Source organism: Macaca nemestrina, chromosome 18, assembly GCF_043159975.1.
Source record: "Macaca nemestrina isolate mMacNem1 chromosome 18, mMacNem.hap1, whole genome shotgun sequence".
NCBI classification, from domain to species: Eukaryota; Metazoa; Chordata; class Mammalia; order Primates; family Cercopithecidae; genus Macaca; species Macaca nemestrina.
Genome location: NC_092142.1, coordinates 72167873 through 72188607, shown reverse-complemented (window position 1 = coordinate 72188607; position 20735 = coordinate 72167873). Strand labels below are relative to the sequence as shown.

Below are 20735 nucleotides of genomic sequence, written 5' to 3'. Positions count from 1 at the left end.
ACCTGAGTTCAGGAGTTCGAGACCAGCCTGACCAACATGGAGAAACCCTGTCTCTACTAAAAATACAAAATTAGTTGGGTGTGGTGGTGCATGCCTGTATAGTCCCAGCTACTTGGGAGGCTGAGGCAGGAGAATCGCTTGAACCCGGGAGGTGGAGGTTGCAGTGAGCCGAGATCATGCCATTGCACTCCAGCCTGGGCAACAAGAGCAAAACTCTGTCTCAAAAAAAATATATATATATACACACACACACACACACACACATACACATACATATATGCTCAACAATTGCAGTTCTCAGGAGTAGAGTTTATATCTTGAATTGGGGAATGGTGTCTCTAATGAAGACTACATAAGCATTAATAGTAATTTCCCTGTCTTAAGTAAAAACCTAGCCCAATTTGTCATACATGAGAACCCTGTGACATTCATCTGGTCAATCCTTTAATCAACAAAAGTTAGTGCACATGTTGGGAGTTCACTACTTGTGAGGCACTGGTTAGGACTCAACATATAGCAACAAACAGATACAGCCTTGTCTTCATTAAGTTTACAATCAAAGAACATGTTTTCATACTATTTTCCTAAATCTATCAAATTAAAGAACTTATCAAAGATCCCTCAAGATCCCACTTTACTATAACCCATTCTCATATATCCTGGAAGAGTTCACCTACCCCAGTGAACATACTCACTTTGTCATTGTTCCTCAAAATCAGTGGAACTTCATAGACTTCACAGGGAGTGTAGTTCTGAAATATAATTTCTGATGGAAAGGGCTGGAATAATGCCTGATCCAGGTCAATTCCTGAAAACTGCAATTGAAAGAGTAAATTATTGTTATAGTCATACATTGACAAAAATGACTGGGGAAGATAATACTACATAGATCTATGGATATTAAAACTAAACATGCGAAATATGCAAAAAGAAATCCATACCCAGGTACATCATTGTAAAAGCACTGAAAACACAGGACAAAAGAATGTGTAAAAGAAACTAGAGGTAAAAAATAGAGTATTTAACTTTCAAGGAGCAAAAGCGCATGCCTACTTTTCAACGTAACACAAGTCAGAAGGCAGAGGAATAAAACGTTTTAAATTCTGAAAAAAAAAAACTCTGCAGGCATAGTATTTTTTACCTGGGGAAAGTCCCTTCAAAAACAAAGTTTGAATAAACACATTTTCAGAGAAATAAAAATTGAAAAATGTTGTCACCAACTTCTAAAGAAAATACCAAAGGGTATTCTTTACGGAGATGAGAATTTCTCTTAGAAGTTCAGTGATGCAGGAAGGAAAGGAGAGTAATAAAGGGGTAAATATGTGGTTACCCTAAATGAATTCTCATCATACAAAATAATAATACAAATAACTAGCTTACTAATGGGATGTGTGCGCTGGTTGGGCACTGCACAAATTGGTCTTGCACCCCTCATTTCCTGTTTCTATTCTGATTTTCACAAAGTACTTGCTTTTTATTTGACCAACCACTGAGGAGCTAGGTTTGTAAAGCATGACATCATCAAAGTGTATAGTATCATCTAAAGCTGAAACTATGAATTACCCCAAGCTAGTAGCCTGTTTAGCATCCAATCGATTTTGGGTATTTCCAGGTTTCCCCTGAAAATTCAGACTATCTGATGATGCCCTGCGAGTTCACGGTTGCACCCTGGGGCACCTTGGCACACAGTTTGAAAACTGTAGCTGTAAGTATCCATCTTAATAAGTTAGAATAAATAGCAAAATAAATCCAAAGAAAGAAAAAAATTGACATGACAAAAACAAGAGAGGAAATTAATGAAATAAAAGTAACTATACTATAAAAACAACAAAGCAAACTTCAGGTCTTTAAAAAGATTAATAAAATTGACGAAATACCTAGTGAGTTTGATCAAGAAAATATGACAGAAGGCACAAAGAACAAATACAAAGAATGGAAATGGGAATATTACAATAGAACCTGAACTCAGTAAAAAGATAATAAATATTATGTCAATAAATGTGAAAATATAGGTAAAAATACAAACTCCTAGAAAAATACAATAAAAATGCATCAAAACTGGCACAAGAAGAAACAGAACACCTGAATAGCTCTAAAACTATTACAGAAATTAGATCTGTAAATAGAAACCTTTTACAGAGAAAACTCCAAACCCAGACAGCTTTATAAGAAAATTCTACCAAACATAAAAGAAACAACTCAAGTATTATAGAAACTGTCCCAAAGAAAAGAAAAACAAAAAATGAAATGTCTCCCAACTCATCTATAATGTTAACATAACCTCCTTTATATACCTGAGAAAGACACTAAGGGAAAAGAAAACTGTAGGCCAGTCTCATTCATAAACCATAGATAGACAGATAGAAGAAACAAAGAAAGAGAGAGGGGAAAAAAAAATTTGCAAACTGAAACTAAAACTGGTACCAGCACTATATAAAAATGATAACACATCATGACCAAGCTGGGTTCATCTCAGAAATTCAAGGTTGTTTTAGTACTAGAACTCAAACAAGAAGAAAGAAAACTGTCATTTTCCCCAGGCAAAGTAATTGTTTATTTCAAAAATTCAAAATAACCTACAAATAAATCATTCTAATAATTCTCTTATTAGAATTAATAAGTGATTTATCAAGGTCACTGAGTACAAGGTCAACATACAAAAACAAATTCTATTTTTAGGTACTAGCAATGAACATTTAGGAAATGAAATTTATAAACAATGTTACTTAAAATACTATCCTAAAATGTAAAACACACAGAAATAAATCTAATGAAAGATGTGTAAGACCTTTGTCCAGAAACTAAAAACATTATTGAGAGAAATTAAGGAAGACCTAATTGAATGCAGGAATATACTATTTTCATGAATTAAAAGACTCAATATTTTCAGGATGTCAAATACTCCCCAAATTTATCTAAAAATTCAATGCAATATATTTTTTAAAATCCCAACAGATTTTTTTTGAAACAAAAAAGCTGATTGAATTTACATGGAAATGCAAAGGAACAAGAATAGAAAAGATACATTTGAAGAGCAAGATAGGAGGATTTGCTATATCATGTAGCACAACATGATAATTATATTATTACATATCATATACTGTTACTTACCACAGTAATAATAATGAGATGTTAGCACAAGATTTATCATAAAAATAAATGTACCAGATTAGAAAGCCTCCAAACCAATTATTAAATATATAGTCACTTGATTTATGACAAAGGTAACACAGGTAATCTACTTCTCACATCATAGGTTAGTTTTCTTGATTATATAAGTGGAATAATACAGTATATACTCTTTAATTTCTGGCTAATTAAATTTCTGCCATGAAGCAATCAGTCTTAACTACACCATTTCACCATAAGCTCAAAGAGCATAATGGAAAAAAAAAAATCAAAGAGCACAAAGCAAATATTTAAGAATGTAAAGAAGTGAGCAGTTAGGAGAGATTAAAAATTCATGTCCTCATTCAATAAATATTGAGTTTCCAACATGTGCCACGTTCTTTTTTGTATGCTAAACATAGTGAATAAAGCAAGAAAAGCCCTAACCTCATGAAGTTGACATTCTTGAAGCTCAAGCGATCATACAAAAAATATAGAAATACAGAACATAAAGTCAGGTAGTGAAAATGCTGTGTAAAAAAGCTAAAGCAGGACAAGGAGGTAGGGGACTGGCAGGTAGCTGCTCTTTTAGATAGGCAGTCAAGAGAAGGCCTCTCTGAGATGACTTCTAAGTAGAGGTCTGAAGCAAGTCACGCTAAGATTTTAGAATAGCACTCCAGTTAGAAGGGAAAGCAAGCGCAAAGTCCTTCAGGTGGAAATTGTCTTTGAGTGTCTGAAGAGCAGCATAGGGGAAATGCAGTGAGAATGAGAGGGAGAAGAGTAGAAGGCAAAGAGGCTCACGTCTGTAATCCCAGCACTTTGGGAGGCCGAGGCAGGCAGATCACGAGGTCAGGAGATCGAGACTATCCTGGCTAACACGGTGAAACCCCATTTCTACTAAAAATACAAAAACAAAATTAGCCGAGTGTGGTGGCGGGCGCCTGTAATCCCAGCTACTCGGGAGGCTGAGGCAGGAGAATGGCGTGAACCCAAGAGGCGGAGCTTGTAGTGAGCCGAGATCGCGCCACTGCACTCTAGCCTGGGCGACAGAGTGAGACTCCGTCTCAAAACAAAACAACAACAACAACGATGACAACAACAACAACAAAAAAGAAAGCAAAGAGGTCCGTGAGGGAGGCAGGACTAGATGGTACAGGACCTTAGAGGTTATGGCACTGAGTTTAGATTTTATTATGTGAGTAATGGGACATCACTGGATGGTTTTGAACATGGAAGTAACATGTTCTGATTTACATTTTAAAAAATCACTCTTACTGCTTTGTGATAATGGGGGCGGGGGAGAACGAGATGGAAACAGGGAGGCAATTTTGATATTCTAGATAATGGTGGCTTAAACTGGAATGGTGGTGGAGAACATGGTGAGAAGTGGTATGATTAAAGATACATTTGTGAAGGCAGAATTTATAGCACTTATCACTGGATCATAAGATGTAAAAAGAAGAGAGGCATCAGGAATACAACTCCAAAGTGTTTGGTCTAGGAAAACAGATAAGTGGGGGTATGAAAAGCAGGAGGAAAGAGACAAAGAGGAAAGATCAGGCTTTTAGAGATGGAATGTAAAGTTACAATTAGATCTTAAATATATTAAGTTTGAGCTGCCAACCATACATTAAGCTGACTATATGATCTAGATTTCAGGGGATAGACAGTGGCAGGAGATACAGATATAAAAGTAATCATCAAAAAGTAGAATTTAAAGCCTTTTTTCCTAGAAGAGGTCACCTAAGGTGTGAGTCTAGAAGAGAAAGAAGTTCAAGTACCAAGTACTGGGAGCTCTAATATTTAGTGATCAGAAATGAGTGAATAATCCAACAAATAAAATAAGCAAAAATCAACCAGTGAAAAGTAGGAAGAAAATCAAATGAGTATGCCAGGTCAGATATAAGTGAATAAAAGGGTACAAAAAAGAGATGCTCACTGTATCAAATGCTATGAGACAACATGGAAGCAATATGTTCTGATTTACATTTTGAAAATTACTTTTACTGCTTTGTGATAACGGGGGCAGAGGAAGAATGAGATGGAAACAGGAAGGCCATGTCAGTATTCTACATAATGGTGGCTTAAACTGGAATGGTGGTGGAGGAAGTGGTGAGAAGTGGGATGATGAAAGAGGTCTGTTGAACCAGGTCTGGTCTGGTCAAAAATGAAGCATAAAAGAAATATATACATAACTCAAAGTAAGGGACACAGAGGATAGCCTAATGAATGTAATGACAATGCAATGGAAACGAACAGAAAGTTAAAAATGAATAAGAGAGGAAATGCAAGCTTTAGAAGAAGGGCAGACAAAGAAGGTCCAACATATTCATAACTGAAAAAGATATGAAAAAATACTTGATAATTCAAGAAAAACTTTCTAAAAATAAAATAAAGGCCCACAGTACCTCAGGAAAAATGTAGTGGTATCCTAATACTGAACTTTAAATAATAACAATCAATCCTTGGGCACATGAGCTCAAAGATTAACTTATAGGGGGAAAAATCAAGCTGGCTTCTGACTTCTACATACCATTATTTAAAGTCAGAAAGTCATGGGAAAAATGCCTGCAAAACTGTTATGACAATTTGTGGTCCAAGAATTTCATAAGTAACAAATCTGCAGTTCAGTATAAAGGCAAGACACAAATATTATAAAACACAAAAAAACAAAGAAATACAGTCTTCATAAGCTCTTATTGAAGAAATTAGTAGATGACTGTCACCCATCTAAGAGATAAATGATTAAATTTCAGAATATAAATTAAAAACAACCAACTAAATTAAAGAGGAGAGGAGAGAAAGTGTAATGTAAAGTATCTGATTGCCTCATCCTTTATAGCAGAGTCAAAACCCATTAAAATACATACACTAGTAGTACACATGAAAAACTCCGCATAGCCTGATATGTGTTATGCTTTCAAAAAAGAGGAAATGGCCCTTAATTAGAAGAAATGTCTTGGAAAAGACCACGTTCCCTCCCCTCAAATTTGGAGGGTGGTTGTGGGGAACAGACAAAGCAATAAAAAGTTAGCAATGCTCAGAACAGTGAAGTTTATGCAAATCCTAGACAAGGGAAGCAATGGTGTAGCAGTAAGAGCAGACAAGCCTCACTCATTCTTCATGAGGAACATAACATTGAAAAACTCTCAGGAATTTTCAGAGGAAAATTCTGCAGAACTCTTTGAGAAGAGGTTAATCTCCTCAGCAGCCCAACTATTGGAGGTTCATACCATAATTTGTGAATTAAAAGTAAAAGATTTTAAAAAGTAAAGACAAGACACATTAAAGTAAAAAAAAAAGTAAAGATACATTTCTGCCTTCACAAATGTATCTTTAATCATACCACTTCTCACCATGTTCTCCACCACCATTCCAGTTTAAGCCACCATTAAAATTGTTAAATTAATTAACAGTTTAGTTAATTGTTAATTTAATTAAAATTTAATTAATTTAATTTGTTTTTAATTTAATAAATTAATTTAAAAACAGGAAACCAGAACTTTTATAATCATATGCTCCTAAAGCCTGGAATGTATGGTTTATATTCGAATATAGAAACATGATAAAATCGCTATTCTTTGGAGATTAAAAGTATACGTCTGTTATTGGAAATGAGCCAGAACAGACAACGAATGCCTACTTTAATTAAAAATTCCAACTCCTTCTTTTCTAGTGGACAGCTCAGATAAGGAGAGATTATTTGTTACACTAAGATAATAACTTAATTGGGCTTGACTAATAAAATTCTTAGAGTTACTCCTACCCTGTATAAACTATGGTGTCAAATAGTATTCAGAAATAGCTAAGAAAGAAGTGTGACTAGTCAAAAGTCATTTTAAAAGAGGTTTGCACTTATTTATTGCAGTCTTCACCATACCAAATCAAAGATATGAAGATATTCAGAGGCAGAAAAGGAGGACTGAAAACAAACCCAATAAAGGATTAGGTAGCCAGGAAACAAATTTTACTTAGTTATTGTTCTGGAATTTTCGTGTTGTGCCAGGGCCCACTTTATATGCAAGTATGACAGAGAGCAGCTACCTTCTGATGTGTTGTTTCCCCCATATCTAAGAGTTCGATGATCTGTGGTCGGCACATCAAACGTGTTTTTGCCAGTCTCTGCTCAGTGGTGAGGGACATTTCCTTCAGGAACTCTGAGGGTGTAAGCTAGGATGTAAAACAATAAGAACCAAAGATTCATAAGTGGTTGTACTGAAAAAGTATTTTCATAAGTACCAGTAATTAATAATTTGTGTTTGCAGCTTTCAGGATAATTCTGGAATGCCACTAAGTTCCCTTATAAAATATTTAAAATAAGTAAATTATATAAGAGAAGTACCCATCCACTTTTGAGGTCTTTGCACAGTAACTGAAAATGACATGTGGTTGCTGTTTCCTTATGATTCTAAAGGAATCACACCAAAGAACCTGAGAGAAAAAAGTCAAGAAATTGCACAGGAACATGTCCAAAGAGCTTAACATTTATGCGCAGAAGAGGCATCTGTGCATAAAACTCTCAGTTTGTAAAGTCACTCAAGGGCTTCAAAAATCAGGAGTTTGAAATACTTCCGTTTCTCAACTAACATTACAATATGCAAACAAAGCTTTTGGGTGTTTAACTATGATATGATGTTAGAGAGAAATCTTATAAAATTGCAAAGATCTAGGAAGTGTGACTACATCACTTAGGAATGAGTCTGAACTTTAGAGACATCACAAGAGCACATTTAGACCTCACTTTGAAAGAGCTCTGAGCTAATCAGCAGATCCCACAGTCACATTCACACACCTCAGTAAGAAGACAAAAAGCTTTTACCCTTTCCAATGTTGTGAGAAAAAAAAAGTAACCCAGCATTTAAATAAAACGAACCCAACAAGGGATTAGTTACCCAGAACCAATGATAGTTATTGTGGTTCTAGAATGTTCCTGCTTTATATGCAGGGAGATTATGATCATTGGCAGCTACATAATGCTTAAGTATATGCCAAGACTTTTTAAAAACATTTGAGGGTATATAACTTAGCTGATTTATGTTGCCTTGGGTTAAATACAATGTCTTTTACGAATGCTTATTTTTCTACAAATTTTATTGCTGTGATTGAATCCATTTAAATGAAGGTATATTTCTAACACAGCTTTCAACTTGGTTAAGTTCTTTTTGATTGGAACCCAGAAAAGGATAATAAAATGTTAAGAGGTATCAGCTATATTGTGATTTAAATTAAAACAATTAGGTCTTACAAGCAAAATGCCAGGAGTTTCTTTAAATATGTACCAACAACCACCATAAAAGAGAATAATGATTGATTTTATTTCTCTAATTGGAATGCAACTTAAGATTGGTTTTTAAAATGTAGTGAATACTATCCCTGGCACTATACATTTTTACTAATATTTTCTATAGCATGTGGTTCATAATTAAATTATCACCAATCATAAATAATTAAAGCTATAAATACGTTTTATTTTAAAGAATAGGAAAAATACATATTTTTCTTAAATACCACTTAGTCATTGTAATGCTCTGTGTTCTATAAATATACAAACAAAAATTACTCTTGACAATCAGTAGGCAGTAAATAATTAGGTTGAATCCTATGAAATTCTGATATTTGACTGTTTTTGAACTAAACAAATGACGGTTTGTCATGGTACTACCTAATATTTAGAAAATCTTAAGAGTTCATTTGTAAAGTCTCACTTCAACTGATTAAGCAAATCAAGCCTCTACTTTGAAGTATGTATGCAATTTCAAAACTTCTCAGACTTTAAAAGGTACCTACACTCTGCAGAAAGCTACCATTATAACTAAATTGATATTAATCAGTCAGTAATTCTGTTTGGCATTCTGAGAATGCCAAATAGCAATTGTCATTCTCCTAAGGAGATTGCATTAAGTATTTTACATATTAATTCCCTGATACACTACCATTCGGTTTACTTCTTCTTCTGTAACCACCTTTGGATTCAGGGGTGGCAAAACCTTGCTTTGAAATCCTTTGAACATATTGACCAATCCCATCTGAACAGCCCCCATGGACTCCTCAAGTCTTCTACTTGTCATTTTTAGTAATTTTTTTTCTCACCTAAGAGTGAAAAAAAAAAAAAGTCTTAGAACAAATACAGTTAATTCCTGAATACAGGTCACAATTTTTTTTTTTTTTTTTTTTTTTTTTTTGAGACAGAGTCTCGCTCTGTCACCCAGGCTGGAGTGCAGTGGCCGGATCTCAGCTCACTGCAAGCTCCGCCTCCTGGGTTTACGCCATTCTCCTGCCTCAGCCTCCCGAGTAGCTGGGACTACAGGCACCCGCCACCTTGCCCAGCTAGTTTTTTGTATTTTTTTTTTTTTAGTAGAGACGGGGTTTCACCGTTTTAGCCAGGATGATCTCGATCTCCTGACCTCGTGATCCGCCCGCATACAGGAAAGTTTAGAAAATACTGATCTTCCAAAATCCAAATGCTTGGAACAAATATCTTAACAAAGGATTCTATTCCATGTGATTTGATTTATCCTCCTCCCAAGATCTAGAATCCATTTTAGACAAAATAAGGGATTCTAGACTAAGCTCAGGAAGACATGGGAATACGAGTTATTTCTACATTTTGCCCCTTTTATCTTCCCAATGAGAAAAACAAACGCTGCCCAATTAAACATACTAAATAGTTTGATAATTTATCTACATATTTGAAAGCTCTCTCTTATGAGAATCAACGCTTCAAACAGAATAAACACAAGGTCACAGGCCTTCACAGCTGGACAGAGTTCAAAATAGCATGACATAAGATGGGGAAAGGAAATTTCTGGGAAAAGTTTTAAAGCTTATAGTCATAAATAAGCCAGTGAATAGCCACCCAATATCTCTGAATCAAAGAAATATGGCATCTCCCTTTTGCATATTCTTGTTCAGACTTCTGGCAGAACACTTGCAACTTCAGAAAACCATCTATGACTAGGTAGGGATTTCTATTTTTATTAATAGCAGACTAGGTTATCCAATCATTGTGCTAAAAATTAGAACTAACTATAAATTCTTGATAAAATATCAAATTAAAAACCCTAAAACCATTAAAAAAAAAAAAAAAAAAAAAACCTCACAAGACAGTAAGGAAGTACCAGACCAAGACATAGGAGGAAGAGCTGTATAAAGGAAAGTAGATTTGTAGGAAAATATAATAAGGCACACTGAAATAAACCAGTAAAACACCAAAGGAAATTAATATGAAATTTTAAAAAAGGAAAAAGAGGTCATTATGGCAGAAAGCCTCTAAGATGGCAATTGGTGAAACAGAAGACAGTCAAAGAAGATCCAACACGCTATAATTGGAGCTCATTAAGAAGAAAATAAAGTAATGGAATGAAACTAATATTGCCCTACCTTTGGACAAGCTGGTAAGAAAACTCAGGTGTTCCCTCCTCTGGTACCAGTGGAAAGTTCAAACAACACAAGGTCTAGACTGCAGAAGAACTATTATTATAGCCCCACCCTTAACCACAATAAAAGCCAAACCAGTATCTTTTCCCTATTCTCAAGTTATTTATTTTTTTTAAATATTTCTTCCCAACAAGAGGATTTCTATTTTTTCCCCACACCCAGGTTTTTGCTATGTTGACCAGGCTGGTCTTGAACACCTAAGCTCAAGCAATCCTCCAACCTAGGCCTCCTAAGCAGCTGGCACTACTGGAATCAAGCTATTTTTGAACCTGTTTAGGACCCTGCCCTGCTCTCACAGAAAGCCTCCTTATGTGAACCATAACCTTTTCATATCTTCTAGGTGCATGAGTGGCATCACCAATTTTGACATTCAAGACAAATTTTGGTTGGGGAGCCCATTCTGTCAGAGCTGGGTGGTGACAACAACAGTAGCAATAAAAAAGCATAGATTGTGATCTTGATTTTAAGATAGATTTTTTTTAAATCATTAACAAGACAAAGAAGAATATTTTAGAGTGCGAAACACCATAATTCAAAATGATGATGCAACAATTATTATCTATGCACCAAAATAGCATAGAAACCATCCATATAAAGCAGAAATTATGGGAGATGCAAGGAAAAACAAATGCACAAATATTAGGAGATTTTAATAAACTACTCTCAGTAAGACCTGTTAGGTGGACAAAAACATAAGTAAGACCATAAAATATTTTAATGACATAACACGTTGAATAGGTATCAAACACTACATGCTAATAACAGAAAATATGCCTCCTCATCAGCAAATGGAATGGTCACAAAAATTTGGTTATATATTAAAAATATAATACCAAAGAAAATACCAGTGGTTCTGAATGCAGAAATATTACAAACAACAGTCTGATCATAATACAACAAAACTAGAAACTTAAAAACAAAACAAAGAAACAGGAAGGTCCATTCTCCTGGAAATTTTAAAGCCTTCTATTAAAGGACAACATAAAGTAAAAATCCATGAAAGGAAGAAACTACATTATCATTTTTGATTATACGATTACAGTTACAAAGAGCTAAAAATATGGTGTTATAAAATATCTAGCAAAGTTACATATGCAGGTACATCTGACTCAGCAATCCCTATTCTAGGAATCTATCCAAATGCTACACTAGCTAAAATATGAAACAATACATAAACCAATAAGAGTGGTTACCTACAGGAGGAGTAAAGGAACAGGGTAGAGGAGACAGGAATGAAAGAGAGATTTCTCTGAATGCACTTCACTATATATTGCTGATTTTCAACCATGTAAGTGTTTTACATATCAAAAATGAAAAAAGAAACGTGAAAGGAAAATCAATTCTTAAAAAAAAAAAAAAAAAAACCTGAAACAAATGAACCTTGCTGTATATCCAGCTGGTGCCATAACCACAGAGAGAAAACAATTATTCCAACCAACCTTAAAATACAATATTTTTGGTCGGGTGCGGTGGCTCACGCCTGTAATCTCAGCACTTTGGGAGGCCGAGGCAGGCGGATCATGAGGTCAGGAGATCAAGACCATCCTGGCTAACACAGTGAAACCCGGTCTCTACTAAAAATACAAAAAATTAGCCAGGCGTGGTGGTGGCAGGCGCCTGTAGTCCCAGCTACTCATAAGGTTGAGGCAGGAGAATCACTTGAACCTGAGAAGTGGAGGTTGCAATGAGCCAAGATCGTGCCACTGCACCGAAGCCTGGGTGACACAGTAAGACTCCGCCTCAAAAATATATACATATTTTGACTGTATTCTTAATGAGATATGCTGTCAAAATACAGAGAAAAGCAGAGAAATCTTATTTATCCAGTAGTCTTGCTGTTGGTCATGATATTAGTAATAATATTTTTAAAACAAGTAAGTAGCTACATCAATATAGTTAGGAACCAAGCATTTCAGTATCTTTAAAAGTATAAACCAAGACAAGTTTTTATATTAAGAAACCCTATAATCTTAACATTTGGATTGAAAATAAATACAAGCTTGTGATGATTTTCTCTTTTTAAATAACCTGCCCACTGAAAAAGCCCATAAGCAACGAAAGTCCAGTGGCAATGACAGTGCTGAGACCTAGATTGTGGTCTCCAAGCACCATTTCCCACTAAAAGGAATCACAACTCCTTGGAGAAATGGGTAATTTGAGGACAAGGGTACAAAATGTATACAGTGAACTTGGCAGCACATTGCCTCATACCATAAAACAAGAACGTTATCAAGAGCTACCAGGGTTGCCAGGGATCCAGAGCAACTTGAAAGCATTCCCATTAACCAAAGATGAGACAATTTGAGCATCAAAAAAAAAAAAAAAAGTCGGCAATGGATTCGTTTTTTTAAATCTGAATTTAAATGATACTTTAAAAAAATAATTGGTCAACTTTGGAAGTTGCTAAAGCAACAAACTAATTACTTTGGAAATACTAAAAGGAAAGAATCAACCATTTATTCTGCACTATTTCTGTATAAATTACATTGTAGGTTAACCAAATAGTTGATGAAAGAAAATTACTCTTTATAAAAGAATTCCAACTAATAAATGCAGAAAAATGACAGAAAAATAATCACCATTTTGCAACCCCTAATGAAATGAAGGATTATCAGTGCTAAAATAATTAGGTAAGATGTTGCTGAAGAACCTGATAATGGTTCAATCAGGCTGACAACACCTGAGTCCTCTAAATTAATCCTAACACTAAAAGAGTGAAACACAGGCATTACGTGCCTCCTGATGTGACGTAGTACACAGCACCACCTATGTAGTACTATGGACACAAATCGAAACCTAAATCTAACTAAGCCTCTGACCTACCAGCCCAACTGCAAGAGATAGAGGGAAAGGAAGAACATGCATGCTCTGTAAGAATACAATTAATCTAAATCCAGGATGTGAAAAATGTTATAGGAAAATGACTCAGTTTATTCATAATAAACATAGCATGAAAGAGAGAGGAAGAGGAGGAGAGAGGGGTGAGAAGGAGAAAAGAAGGGAAGGAGAGAGAGAGGTTATGAATTAAAATACAAGAATAGACCTTGTTTGGATTATGATTTTAAAAACTGAATAATGGATGATATAAAATAATTACTATTCATCAGATTAAACATTTTTGTTTTCAATTCATTAACTAATACGCCTATCAAACGATAGCCATTCCAAAAACTTAGTGGTGCTATTGTTATTGTTGTTATTATTTGCTAAGTATGTTAATAAACATAAAATGGTTTTAAAAATCAGTTTGTTTTGTTGGGAAGGATAATAGTACTATGGGTCTGATTTTTTGTAAAAGTTATTATCTGATATTTAATGAATTATTTACAGGTAAAAATAAATCTTGTCTGATATACTTTAAAATACTACAGGAAAAAATGTGTGTGTTTGCATTCACCTCGGTAACAAACCGGTGTATCCTGGACATGCACCCCAGAACTTAAAAAAACATAGAAAAATGAAAAAAATCTACATGAAAACACATCAGTTTTAATACCTACATAATATTCTATCATATCAGTCAACCGTAATCAATGTACGTGTTTTCCTAATATTCAATACTTAGATCATTTATATTTTTTACTCATTAAATATTTGTGATAACAAATAAATGTGTGTGTCTGTATGCATGTATAGGACAGATTAAATAAGAATAGAGGAATGTTGGGAATTGTTGAAGCCAGATTTTACTATTATCTCTAATTTTTGCATGTTTTAAAATTTTCACAATGAAAAATATTAATATACTAGATCCATTTTTAAAACTGGCAAAGGACTTCCACTACTGATAAAATAGAGCAGACATATTTTTACTTATTCCTTCCATTAAAAATAGCTAAAAATTATAGGCATTTTATACATATAATAAGCAAAATAAGACTGAAAGTTTCCAAAAAGAATGCAGACTAGCTAGGGACCTCAGATCCAAGGAATAACAGACTGATGAGTTCCCTCAGTTTTCTTTTGCTTCATTTACCCCAGACTTTGTATTGGATGAGCCAACAGTTTGGAAAGGCCAACAAATATGACAAAAGAAGTTCCCAAAAATTCATGCTCTCTCTAGAAAAAAAAAAAAAAGAAGAAGAGAAAAAGAACCTCCCAGCAAGACAGAAAACTATTACTTTATTCCACAAAGTAATATATAGAAAACTATATATTACTCGACAATAAAAAGCAATGAACCATTGATACACACAATAACTTGGATGCATCTCGAGCAAAAACAGAGACAAAGCCAATCTCAAAAGGTCATTTATATAACATGTGATTTCATTTATATAACAGTCCCAAAATGATACAATTATAGAGATGAAGAGCAAATTAAAATTAGTGGTTGCTGGGGGTTAGGGATGGTGAGGAGGTGATTATAAAGGGATAGCACCAAGGAGATGTTTATGGTGATGGAACAGACACATAAAGAAGAAATAAAATGACAAAGTCTTGAGGCGTTAGGGTGAAAAAAAGAAAATTGGCTAGTAGGAAATTTTTTACTTCCTATAAGCTATGAGCTCATTTCTATATTACTGAATCCGATAAAGAAATTTTCTGTATTTGATTGTGGTATTGGCTAAACAAATCTACACCTGTGATAAATTGACATAGACCTACACACACACATTGAACCAATGACAATTTTCTGCTTTTGGTATTGTACTAGTTACACAAGACATAATCATTGGAGGAAATGGGAAGTCAAGGGTATGAAAGACCTCTCTGTACTTTCCTTGCAACTTTTTGTGTATCTATAACTATTTCAATATTTTTAATTTTTCAAGAAAAAAGAAAGACTGGCAAAACTTTGTTGACGAGGATGTTTAAGGTGGACACTCTCATATGCTATAGGTAGAATGTAAATCAGTAACCTCCTTTGGGCAATTTTTAAAAACCGTGCATATCCTTTGATGCATAGATATCATGGCAAGAATTTATCCCAAATATGAAAAGTTGTATTCACAAGCTTTGTTGTAAATTTAAACTGGCCATTCTAATTGAACAGAATGTCCTTCTTTTATCAAACCAAAATATAGGTATCTTGTTAAAATCTGATGACCAAGGTATTTTTTTAATCAAAACTCACTTATTTCTTAAGTACTTTAAAGCATGTGGCCACTTTCCTTTTGTACCTGATCACTAACCATATGTTGCAATTTCAGCCTGTAGTAGTTAGATGATGCTTTTGCAGCCCTGTATCAAGGATTAAGGTATTTTCCCTAAAACTGTGCTCATGCTTGCTCCTTCTGACTACAATGTCCTTCCACATCTGTACAGATTCCTCTCTGATTCAAATGTAATTTCCTTATTAAAGCAATTTCTGATTCTAAATGTCCTTATTAAAGCAATTTCTGATTCTATCAGCTGAGAGCGATTGTTCAGCCTCTTTGACCTTCTAGTTGCTTACTTTTTGTTACCCTTTATAGTACCTACTTGGCAGTTATATATGTGCTTATTCTAATCTTAATAGACTTTATAAGCTCCTCAAGGTAGAGACCGTAAGGCATAGTGACTTGTCTATAATGGATGTATGTGAATATCTACTGAATAATCTACCAGTAGGCTAGACAGAGTCAACAGTCAGGAGTAGGGGTAAAAAATTATTTGAAAATGAGTCACCTAGTCCACTGCTCCAATATCTAACAAAGAACTGAATCGATGCAAGTGGGTCACATGCCTTCGTGTCTCTGGAATGCCTTGGGTCATGCATTAATCCATGGGTCAGCTGAACACCCTGCTTTTAAAGACCTTGCTCAGGTCAAGATATAGTAAAAGTGTCCATGAACCAAAGAATTTTTTAGCTAAAAAGGTCTGGATAACAAAGTACTTACTTTCAAAAATTTTTATTTTTAATTTTTGTGGGTACATAGTAGGTGTCTGTATTTCTGGGGTACTTGAGATATCTTGATATAGGCATGCAATATGCAATAATCATATCAGGGTAAATGGGGTATCCACCACCTCAAGCATTTATCCTTTGTGTTACAAACAATCCAATTATACTCTTTTTGTTATTTTTAAAAATACAATGAAATGATTATTGTTGACTCTAGTCACCCTGTTGGCAAAGCACCTACTTTTCATATGACATTTACTGTACCAGTGAGACATATCTCAAAAACTTCAGTTTCCATCTAGAATAAATTTTTATTTTTTAAAGTTAATTTCACAAACTCCTAGAATTATATTTTCATTAAATAGCCATTCTATTCCTCTGCACCCCTTCTCCCCTATGTAAGCACATACACACTCCTTGTTCTGCCTCTTCCTCTATTTCTCATAATCTCAATTTGTCATCTCTCAAGTCAGTAGTACAAGAATCTTCCTCAACCCTCCTGCTCCCTCACCCCCTCCCCATCAGTCATGAAGTGCTATCCAATTGGATTCGTGAACATCTCCAAGCCCTTATATATTTTCCAAGACTAGTACAATAGTATCCCAACTGGGCTGCAGACCTCTAGTCTTCACATTCTTACCCCTCAAAATCTTTAAAATATGTAAATGTCCTATTCTACTCCCCCTTCACCCCACTTCCTATAGAATAAAGTCCATCCTTCTCAAATGACACAGAAGGTTCATTTCCTATCTGGCAGGAGGAGGAGACATACTGTTCAACCATGCTGCTCCATGGCGGCTCCTGCCACTCAGCTTTACACCTGCTTCCCTGCCTTCACCTCTTCCATCTACTGACAACTTCACACTCACTCACTGATGATTCTGCCAGCTGGATCACACTGCTCTTTGCCTCTCAACTCTTGCTACAGTCCCGGGTGACTGCAGCAACTATGTAGCTAAAAACCCAATCAAGACACTTTCACCTCCATTACACTTCAATCTGCGTTCCCACAGATACCCTCTAGACCTCATCATTGCCAGATGCTGCTCTCTATCTAAATATAATCTTTAGTTCAAATAGCCCACTCTCAAAGATTTATGGGTAACAAGAAATTATTGCATCCAAGACATATTAGGAGAAGAAAAGCAAGTTTCAGAACAGTATATATGGTATGATTTCATTTCTGAAACAATACTAAGGACTAATGGGTGGAAAAATACTGAAGAAGATATCCCAAACTATTAAAAATACATTTAAAGCAATACAATCATAACAAACTATAAGAATCATAAGGGACTTTTACTTCCTAAGTGGATTTGATATTTCTAAAGTGTTTAAAGTTTTTACAGAAAACATATGCTACTTTTTACATTTAAAAATAATAAACACTGTGATGAGAGGTGGAGAGGGCACCCCTCTCTATATACATGATACTGAGCTGCCACTTTCCAGCGCGCTGTCTCTCTCTCTCTTCCACTATACATGGCTTCAGCCTCCTCATGCCCTTTCATCTCCTGGCCCCTCTTTGGCTCACTCAACCATCTCATGTCTACTCTCTTCCCTCTTCAGCCTAGATCTCATAGTCAGTTTTGTCACCATGTCCAAGCAATATTGTCAACATCGTGATTCCAAGTCTTGCTGTCATAGCCAGCAAAACCCTTACACTGGTCAATCCAGCTGTTCCAGTTCTCTACTACACCCAGGCTGTTATGACTGCCAGAGAAAACCACACAGCAGCCTAGACTCACAACCTTGCAAATTCAGCGTCTGCAGCCTCTGCTGGGCCCCTCAGACCACCTCATCTGTTTCCTTTACCAGCCTTCTTCCCGCAGCTATTTCTCTTCCTGCCATTCTAGAGGGTTTATCCCACTTGAATTTCTTCTGAGTTCCAGCTCCATTGACCCAACTGCCTACAAGATGCTTCTACTTAGTGTGTCCACAGGTACCGCAAGCTCAGCATGTTCCCCCAGCTCTGCTTTCTCCTATATTCCCTCTGTGAATGAAGTATCATTCACACAATTGTCCATATCCCAAGTACAGGCATCACCTATGACTTCTCTTTCCTCAAACTAACCATAAAATAACATATTTGTGGACCACTTCCTATGTGCCTGACAATGTTCCAAGCATTATATATTTTAGTTACTTTAATCCCCACAGCAACCTTAGATAAAGGTATTATTACCCTTCCCATATCACAGATAAGGAAACTGAGGCACAGAGGAGGTAAGTAACCTGCCCCAGTTCACACAGTAGCAAAGCATAGAGCCCAGAATAGAACCAGTCATTGTGGTCCCAGAGTCTGCGCTTTTGATCATGACATAATTCTGCTCTTACCTTGCTTGTGAATCTACCTCCTTAGTATCTCACAAATTCACTACTCCTTTCCATCCCTGCTGCCCCTCCTTTGTTAATGTCACTATCACATCTTGCCTGGATGACTGCAACAGCTTAACTGACCTACCCAACTCCAGATCATGCCTCTCCCATACCCTAGTCATTCTCCATGCTGCAGCCACAGTGACCTTCCCAAAGGGAAAATTTGGTCATGCCATTTCCCTGCCTAAAATCCTTTAGTCCAGAACACTCTCCACACTCCTTAGCATGCCGTTCATCCCTGGAACTTGCCCGTCTTGCACTTGATGCCCAGCCAGCAGTTCAGAAAGTGTCCTGTGCTCACACACCACAGACTCTCACATAACACCAGGAATGCCTTTCTTGCTCTCCCACCCCATGGCAGCTAATTCCCATTTGTCTTTCCAGATTCAGCTGTCACCTCTTTCAGAAAGCTGCGAATGACTCCCAAGGCTGCCCCCTCCTTATGATCTTGCAGGTCCTCGTGCTCACTCCTATCATGGTTATTGATCCATCTCTCTCCCGCCTGGACTCTTAAGTTTTTTTAGGACAGGAACTTTGTCTTTTTCATCACAGTATTCCCAGCACCCTGTACAGGGCCTCATACACATACTAATCTAATAAATATGGTTAATTAATTAATCCATCCATCAAAATGACTTTTCCCAAATCCCCAAATGTGCCAGCCTATTTCACACCTCTAACAGCCTCATCCTTTCCTCTCACATCCTGACCTCCATCTGTCTAGCAAACTTCTGTTCATCCTACAAAACCCATCTCAAGAATCTGCAGAAGGAAGGCTTTCTCTAGTGCGCTCAAGGAGTGCTATAAGTCTGTCCTTTGCATATGCCCTTCTAATTAAATGCATCGAATACACTGCATTGTAATTATTTGCTTACAAGCCTGTTTCTACCTCCAGAATGTAAGCTTCTCGCCTGTAGGGATCATGTGTAATTGGCACATACAAGAAGCTCAGTAAATAATTGTTGAATGAATATTAAATTGCATTTATTAAAAGAGAATTTTCACTAGGCCAAAACATTTCTCAGAGGAACTATTTCGGTCATTTGGTTTGTTTTTCTTAATTTAAAATGTCAACCTTTGGCTCCTTCCAATGTTTCTACTTAACAGAGTCCAGGTTAAGTAAGAGTTCAGTATCTGTGATGTAATGTCTTCTTTCAGAGAATATTAAAAAGAAAAGTTAGAAAAATATATTCTCAGCTAACTCTCAAGAAGGAGAACCAGATAGAATAGGGTTTGCCATTAAAGCTCTGTCTTTATAGATTTGCACCACTGAATTCTAAAAAATTAAAAAAAGAAGAAATGTTTTGGAGTAGACATCCTTAAGCACAAAATTCCTTTTCTGTAGGGAATTGAGTTCTGTTCACTTCTAGGAACACACAAGGGAGCTGAGTCTAAAAGAGTTCGAATTTAGAGTAGATTGCAGCCTGGTAAAGCAGAATTTCATAATGTGTGTTATTAAATTAGTGAATGCCTCCAGATGCTGCAGGGATGTGTACATGTGACATTAATAACTATCGTGATCACCATAATCATACCCTCACCCCCATCTCTATCATCTCTCTTTGCTTTTTCTTTATCCTAAATGTCTCAAAAAACTCATTTCCTATACTTTTTTTTCCTGCCATCTTCTATTCCCAAGCCCCTCCCTTCTTTGCAGAAAAGCCAAGCAAAAAAAATTTTTGCTCCCAGTTAAATCTTTGAACAAGTTAAAATTCTTTCTACCCAGTACACAGCATGTAAAATGTAAACAAATCTTAAAGAACTTAAACGTCAAACACTGCCTTTTCTATTTACACATGCATTACAGTAGCCCAGATCCTTTAACACATTTAAATAAATACAAACATTGCTTGATAAAAATGTTTTCCCCCAGTTTAAAAAAATAACAAACCTGCATGTTGTGCACATGTACTTAAAGTGTAATTTAAAATAATAATAATAATAATAATTTTGGGGTCAGGTGCGGAGGCTTACGCCTGTAATC

At 35.8% G+C, this 20735-nt stretch overlaps 1 protein-coding gene across 13 annotated transcripts in view; it reads right to left on the bottom strand.

The window, feature by feature from the left end:
- The window catches only part of LOC105491299 (HYDIN axonemal central pair apparatus protein), a 468775-nt gene that overhangs the window by 370868 nt on the left and 77172 nt on the right, over window positions 1-20735 (bottom strand). For all 13 annotated transcript variants that reach the window (XM_024795897.2, XM_071084900.1, XM_011757559.2 and 10 more), the window contains 3 exons: window positions 9042-9198; window positions 7153-7278; window positions 696-815 (listed from right to left, as the gene is read on the bottom strand). In XM_024795897.2, coding sequence (XP_024651665.2) covers window positions 696-815; window positions 7153-7278; window positions 9042-9176 — 381 coding nt within the window. In that variant the 5' untranslated portion in view covers window positions 9177-9198. The remainder of the gene's footprint in view (window positions 1-695; window positions 816-7152; window positions 7279-9041; window positions 9199-20735) is intronic.